This window comes from Suricata suricatta, chromosome 3, assembly GCF_006229205.1.
Source record: "Suricata suricatta isolate VVHF042 chromosome 3, meerkat_22Aug2017_6uvM2_HiC, whole genome shotgun sequence".
Classification (NCBI taxonomy): Eukaryota; Metazoa; Chordata; class Mammalia; order Carnivora; family Herpestidae; genus Suricata; species Suricata suricatta.
In genome coordinates this window covers 172,930,421-172,938,018 of record NC_043702.1, presented here as the reverse complement: position 1 = coordinate 172,938,018, position 7,598 = coordinate 172,930,421, and the positions used below count along the sequence as shown (strand labels likewise).

At 59.0% G+C, this 7,598-nt stretch overlaps 1 protein-coding gene and 1 long non-coding RNA gene across 12 annotated transcripts in view; one reads left to right on the top strand and one right to left on the bottom strand.

Moving 5' to 3' along the window:
• Positions 1-6,792, bottom strand: part of FCRL1 (Fc receptor like 1) — a 17,599-nt gene extending 10,807 nt beyond the window's left edge. For 7 of the 11 annotated variants that reach the window (XM_029935884.1, XM_029935885.1, XM_029935882.1 and 4 more), the window contains exon 1: positions 192-1,973. In XM_029935884.1, the coding sequence (XP_029791744.1) occupies positions 192-279 (88 nt within the window). In that variant the 5' untranslated portion in view covers positions 280-1,973. The other 4 variants (XM_029935880.1, XM_029935881.1, XM_029935879.1 and 1 more) reach the window with 4 other exon arrangements.
• On the top strand, positions 199-7,592 carry LOC115288518. Its single transcript, XR_003907045.1, has 3 exons — positions 199-264; positions 3,837-3,927; positions 6,034-7,592. It is a non-coding gene; the product is annotated as an uncharacterized LOC115288518 (long non-coding RNA).
• Positions 7,593-7,598: the final 6 nt, after the last annotated feature.

Below are 7,598 nucleotides of genomic sequence, written 5' to 3'. Positions count from 1 at the left end.
TGCTCCCAGCGCCCCCACCACACCCTGGCGCACCCTCCCCTGGAGCCCACCCCACACCCCGGCGCACCCCCAGCCCACCCCGCACCCCGGCGTGCCCCCTCCTGACTACCCCCCCCTCCACGCAGCACTTCCTCTCTCCGTAGGACAACCCTTGCCTTCTGCTTGGTTCTCACGCTCTGACATGAACTAACCACACAGCTTCCGGGACGGGGCAGGGCGCTGGCGGCTGTAACTGGAGGTGGTGAAGCCTGTCGTTTCAGGAAAGTGAGTGGGTTTCATTCATTCTTTGTTGTAAATCATGTTGGTCACTTTTCTTCTGCTTTGCTCCCCTGGCGTCCCAGAGCCACACTATTTCTTCCAAGGAGAACGTGTGTCATCGAGGCCCTGGATGCCTTCTTTACGGGTTCTCCCTTGCCCACTGGGGGGTGTAACAGGCGTGCACCCGCCGGAAAACGCCGCTCGCCTGCCCCGGGCTCCCTGGCTCTGGGACTGCGTGCAAACCTCCCTCGAAGGCTTGATGGGGAAGAGCAATTTCCATCTGCACCGTGAGCTCAGGGACGCCTCCTTTTTCGGCCGTAGAGGGTCTTCTCCGGGTGGATCATGGTTGGGGGGGCAAAGCTGCGTTCTGCCTCCCCTCACCTCTTCCTGCCCAGCGGCAGCGCCCGTGAAACCCCTGAGTCCCTGAGCTCACTGGCTCCTGAGACATTGGTTTAGTGAGCGCTCAGAGCCTCTCCTCTTCAGGGAAGGTTAGGAACTTTCCGAAGAAAAGCCTTGCTCCCCCCACCAGCTAAAAGTGCCACGTGTCCCAGATCACTGAGAGGCGGCCGCTGCTCCGACCTCTGCCGTCCTCAAACCTCGCTCCTGGAATGCTTTACCTGGAGACTCAAAAAATCACTCGATCCCAGCGTTGGCACCCAATGTTTGCTCTGTGCTGGGGGTCGGAGGCGTTTTCGCTCCTTGGAAACTGCGGTCCCCACAAGCGGAGGACAGCACAGCTTTTGAGCTGAGCAGAGAGAGGAACGGAAAAGGCTTCCAGGCCCCTGCGCCTCACTCCTCTGAACGGGGCAGGTGGGCGCAGAGTAGGATCCTGGACGGGGCCGTTTGTGAGGGCTGCAGCTCAGCCTTGAGCTCAGAGCTTGCCTCAGGTCATTGTTAAGTGTCCCGGAAACACCTGGCAAATTCCTGGCAGCGGGAGTTTTGCTTCTTCTGGGTGTGGCTTTGGATGTCTGCTTATGCTCAGATTGAGCACACAAACCCACGGCCTGAGTCCCACCTGGATGACACCTGGACGAACCTCGGAGGAACATCCCGGGAGGCTGGGCTGGTTCTGAGCACCCCTGCCCATCGGCCCCAGAGGCCTGTGTCCCCGGTTGTGCGTGCACCGTGTCCCTGAGGACGCAGGACCTCCAGCGCTTCGGACAGTGCTTTGTCCAGAAGAGCACAGTCCTGGCGAGTCCTGGACTTAAACACGAGTTAGTGGAAGGTTCCTTCCGGGGGGAAACTTTCCTCCTCTCTTCCAGGAAAGGTCAGACTTCGAATCAGGGTCAGAGTGAGCGGCGTTTCCAGAGAGCACTCTGAGAGAGAAGTCGCGGCCTCTGACAGCTGCGGGTGCAGAGCGGGGCTGGAGGAGGAGGCAGAGCGGCACCTGGCCAGGACGTGCGGTGGCCACGGTTCCTGCAGTGCTCCTGGGGAGCACCCAGCCAGGAAGACACGGGGGCCTTGGGACCCCTGAGACGGGGGGTGCAGATTCTTGACTTCCCTGTGCAACAGCATCTCCCTTCCCGGGCTGGGACTTCCCGTGGAGAGGACCTTGGATTTGAGGTCAGAGCCAGACTGGCCACCCCAGAGGAGCCGGCACGTGTCGGGTGCAGATGCTGGCCTGCTGTCACCAGATGCCAGACAGCGTCCACAGGCCTCCTGCAGGGGCCCCGCGACGAGATTCCCAGAGACCGCAAAGGGGAGGGGGCGGAGAGCTACTCACCGGTTAGTTCGAAGGGCGGGGCTAGGAGAGAATTCGGGAGAGATCAGTGCTGTCTGAGCCAGGCGTACCTCCCCTCCACCCCCCTGCCCTCTCCCCTTCGCTCCTGCCTCTTCATTCTCCTCCTTCCTTCCTTCCTCGCCCCTGCTCCTCTCCCACCTTCATTTCCCATCACTGCCCCCTCCGTGGTTAGGACATGGTGCCTCCGTTCATGACTGCGTCTCCGGCTCGTCCCTCCCTCAAAGTCCAGGTGACCCTCCCCCCGCCTGGCCGACTCGCAGTGAGAACGGCTGGGGTTCTGCTACACACACACAGACACACACACACACACACACACAGAGACAGACACACACACAGACACACACACACACACAGAGGCAGACACACACACACAGAGACAGACACACACACAGACACACCACAGAGACACAGAGACACACACACACACACAGAGGCAGACACACACACACACACAGAGACAGACACACACACAGACACACACACACAGAGACAGACACACACACAGACACACACACAGAGACACAAAGACACACACACACAGAGGCAGACACACACACAGACACACACACACAGAGACAAACACACACACAGACACACACACAGAGACACAAAGACACACACACACACACAGAGGCAGACACACACACACACACATACACAGACACATACACACAGACACACACAGACACGCGCACCACACACACACACACCACACACACTATGTCCTTTATTCACCAGCTTCCCGGCAGAGGCGGTCCAGAGAAGGAATTCTGATTTCCCTAAAGATTCTCCTATCCCAGGGATCTGACCACAGACATAATGACCAAGAACAGAAGATTCTGGGGGATGTGGGCTCTCGGTCAGAAGGCACAGGCCTGCATCCTGGCTCTTCCCCCTACTAGCTGTGCTTCCTCAGGGAAAATGCTTTACCTCTCTGTGTTCTATTTCCTTTTCTGTAGAATGGAGGAGATAATGGGCCTGCCTCACAGAGTTTTTGTGAAGATTAAACAAGCCGACAGCCATAAAGTGCCTGGGCTTTATTTCATATCCAGTATTGCCTCATGATCACTATCTATATGACATATTTAGCCTGCTTTCTTAGCTTTAGTGCTTCTTTGAAGAGTGCGTTCTGCAGGTAGGAGAATGGAGCGGATGGGGGCAGGCATGCCCGTCACGGCTCCTACTCCTCCGTCCTCCGAATCCTGCTGAGGGCTGCCTGAGTGCCACACATTGCACGTGGACGCTGTTGCCCGAGCGAATGTGAACACCGATTAAAAAGTCAGTATGTAGTCTGATTTCCGAGAGTGGTCAGTGCTGGAGGGAAGGTAAAGCCCGGGGACGCCTGGGTGGCTCCGTCCTTGGAGCATCTGACCCCTGACTCTGCTCCAGTGGGTTTGAGCCTCTTGTCGGGCTCTGGGCCGGCAGCGCGGAACCCGCTTGGGAGTCGCTCTTCTCTTCTCTTTCTACCCCTCCCCCACTCACTCCCACTCCCTTGCTCTCTCTCTCTCTCTTTCCCCCTTTCTCAAAACAAACAAACAAACAAACTTACAAAAAGATAAAGCTCAGGAATAAGTTACAGAGTATCACTAGGTGATCTTGACTATTTGGATCCATGCCAACTGGGTAGGAAACAGAACAGAATTCGGAATTCGAGAGCACCCCCCACAGAGAAGGAACAATGCAGAGGCCCAGAGAAGGAATGGGCTCCACTGTGGAAGGAGGAGCCCCCGGAGCTGTTAGAGGGGCAGCAGCGGGAACTGCTGTGGCACCTGCAGGTACTCGGAGCCAGCCACGGAGGGCTTCCCGGACGTGGTGCCAGGCCTGGATTTCATTCCAGGTGTGCTGGGAGCTGTGGACAGCTCTGACCCAACTTACACTTGGAAGCTCGCTCTCATGAGAGGAGGACGGACCGCCGTCATGCGGGACAGGTAAGGAGGGCCTCAGGGCAAAGTCAGTTGGGAGCTGGGGATGCATGTGGCCTGGGCAGTGCCGCCCGTGAAGGGCCAGATTCCAGTAGAAATTTGAAAGTGGAATCAATGAGAATTACTTTCGAGTGCAGTTCAAGTGTGGAGGAAACAGAGGAAATCTATAACTCCCCCGTTTTGGGCCGCAGCTTCTGGGAGACGAGGTGACACTCCCGGGCGTGGAGAGGTCCCCAGGGGAGCAAGCTGAGCTGGGCGGGCCCACGGGACATCAGAAGGTCTGTGTGGCCGTGTGGAGTGTCTGGGGTCTCCTGGATGGCTGAGCGGCTGCTCACTGCATGAAAGGTGCTCAGAGGAGAGACCGGTGCGGGGGGATGAAGCCTGAGTTCAAGGCCTGAACAGTGCAGCCGGGAAGTGAGTGCGGGGTGGGCGGGCAGGGGCGGGGGAGGAGAGCCAGGTCTGGGCACCAACCTTGGAAAAGCCAAACACTGGAAGCTCAGGAAGCAGCAGGGGTTGAGTTAGAAAGAAACCAGCAGAGGGTGGTGTCCAGGGGTCACCGGAAGAAGTTTCTGGAAGAGGGAGAGAAGGGCCGTGCCCAAGAGGCCAAGGACAAGGAAAAGGGACACAGAGTCTGGGCTGGGCCAACGCAGAGCGGCTGCCGGCCCCAGCGGGAACAGCGCTGGGGACGAAGGATGGACAGCCGTGGCCCAGGGCAGGGCGAGGGGGGCCCGTGAGCCCCGAGAACCGGCCAGCGGACGCCAGGGCCTAGGGGCCGGGAGGGATTGACGGCAAAGCGGTCAAGGTGCTAGAGATGCTCACGTGGTGAGTGGGCTGGCGGCCACGTGACTGCCAGTCCCTCTGCGGAATCCTGGGCGGTGCATCCGAGACGTGAATCTTACTGTCACGTCAGTTAAGTTTTTTTAACATTTATTTATTTTTGAGAGACAGAGAGAGACAAAGCATGAGCGGGGGAGGGTCAGAGAGAGAGGGACGCACAGGATCAGAAGCAGCTCCAGGCTCCGAGCTGTCAGCACAGAGCCCGATGCGGGGCTCGGACTCACGAGCTGTGAGATCATGACCTGAGCCGAAGTCGGACGCTCAGCCGACAGAGCCACCCAGGCGCCCCTGTCACGTCAGTTAAAAATAAGCTCCAAACAAGGGCAGGAGATGAAGCAAAGCCCAGCAACTCCCCGGGGACTCTGGGAAAGGGGAGCAGGAGGCCACAGGGCACGTTTCCGTTGTCTCAGAGGAAGGACGTCTGGCGTGTTTGCAAGTCGGTGGGAATCACCGAGAAGGAAGGATCGCGCTGTCGGCAGAGGGAAGGTTCTGGGAGAGCAGGAGCGTCTGGGACCCGGTGACGAGGGAGGGGCCCGTCTTGCGTGGGGACAGGGACAGGGACAGGGCGGGCCGGAGGAGGACAGGTGAGGGGTGGGCGATAGATCTGAGCACAGCCGCGGGCAGGCGAGGACCTTCCCTTCCGATGGCTTCCATCTCCCAGCGACACAGGCAGCCAGACCGTAAGCTGAGCCTAAGAGGAGAAGTCTGAGGAGACGGAGAAGGTGGGAGGGAGCCGTCCAGGTGTGAGGCTGGACCAGCAGGTGCAGGAAGTCCCTGGCCCTGCCGGGGCCCCTGAGAGGCAGGTCTTGCCTTGAAAGGGACATGAGTTAATGAGATGGTGCCTTTTGTGTGAAGGGGCAGATGTGGGCTGATTGGAGGCTGCTCCCAGGAGAGAGGTGGAGGCAGGACCTGGGAGCCTGGAGCCCCAGAACCTAAGGTGGGGGGCACGGAGCGCAGTGCCTGGCAATGAAAATCACTCTGGGGGGTTGAAGAGTGGCCATTGGGCAGGGGTGAGGGTGCCCAAAACAGGGATTTTGAAAGCAAACACTTGTTGGTGATAAATTCTAGGTTAGATGGCAGGAACGGGGGGGGGGGGACGGCGAGGACACAGGATAAAGGACAAGGGAGGTCCAGTTTGGTGTATGAATTATCCCTGGGACTATCAGCAATAGCCAGGACAAACAGACTTCACATTGGAAGGAAAGACAGACAGAGAACACTTCCTGCGAGGTAGGAACCGAAGTGACCGTTTTCTTCAAACCCTTGGCTTTCCAGTAGTTCCCACCTGCTGCCTGGCTCGGAGCTGCCGGCTGGAGGCAGAGGCCTCCGCCTCTCTCAGTGCAGGAGATCTCGGAAGCAGAGATCTCGGCGGAGGCCTTGGGAGGGGCTGGGGCCAGAGCCCTGCCCCCGCTAGGACGCCCCGCTCGCCGCCCCCGCCCGGACGCCCCGCTCACCGCACATCAACAGCATGAGCCCCAGCAGCATGAGGACCAGGTCAGGGACCGTCACTGGAGATGTTTTCTCATCGGAGGAAGACTCCAGCTCAGAGGCGAGAGGCAGCGAGCGGCGTGTCAGAGAGCGAGGACGTCACGCTGCAGCACGTCTACAGAAATAGAAGGAAGAACTCGAGCGCTCGGAAGGCCCACCTCTATTTCCTGTCCTGTGGGGACCCGGACGGGCCTAGATGCTCCTTTCTGTATTTGGCTCAGTGTCCGTGACCTGGAGACGGTGCACGTTAGCGCCTCAGGGCCTCCCTCCCGAGCTCAGGGTCCCCTCGACGGAGCTTTCCCAGAGGCAGTTTCTGACTGAGCGTTCCTCAGACCAGGGCCCTGTGGAAGTTCAAGGCGTGTTTCCCTCATTGGGAAGGGTGTCCCCGGGCCCGTGTCAGCGCCTCACGTGCTCTGGTGCCTGCACGTGTGGTCGCTCTGGGCGTGAGCGTCCAAGCCAGGGACCACGGGGCTGCCGCTGGCCGCCTGCAGGGTCGAAGAGCCATCTCGGAGGATTTGCACAGAGCCAGATATTTGTAAGAAACTGGCTCTTGTATTTAAACTTCAGGGTGTAGCAGTCAGTGAACCAGAGACAAGAAAAACAGAATCACAGGAAGTTAGGGCCTGGGGGGATGTTTCTGAGTGAAAGACAGGAAACAGGCATATGCAAATTAGCCTCTGGGCTTTTGGGGACCCTCTCCCTTAGCTCTAGGCCTGGCACTGATGACCCCGTTCCTCCCCTCCCCCAAGTCAGCACCATCACTGCCGTGAGCACTGTGGGGGTCCCAGTCCTGGTCACCAGAGCCGGCATGGAATTCAGATTGTGGTGAGAGGGGAACCCATCGTAGTTTCCAACGTTCTTGAGTCTTTGGGTGTCTAGGGTTAAGAAGGACCCAACAAGGTGTGGGAGCAAAGCTCGTAGGAGACATGGCAAGACCCCATTGAGTGATGACATCCAAGTCCAAGTGTCCAGTCGGAAGAGACGTGAGAAGAGAAGCAGGGGTCAGGGTGGCCAGAGATAAGCCTCCTGGAGGAAGAGGGAGCAGTGTTGGGGGTTGACCGAAGCCCCCGGCCTCCCAGAGAGGAGACAGTGGGCCCCCTGATGTTGCTTGCTGGCTCGGGAGAGCCTGTGCTTAGATTTTCAGGAGGCTTCACCCTCACTGTGGAACACGGAGTCCTCTCGGCCCCGCATGCAAGCCGTGTGTGCGCACACCTGCAGCCTCACACTGCCCGTGCTGGGTGCCAGCCTTCACACTGCCCGTGCTGGGTGCCAGCCTTCACACTGCCCGTGCTGGGTGCCAGCCTTCACACTGCCCCTGCTGGGTGCCAGCCTTCACACTGCCCGTGCTGGGT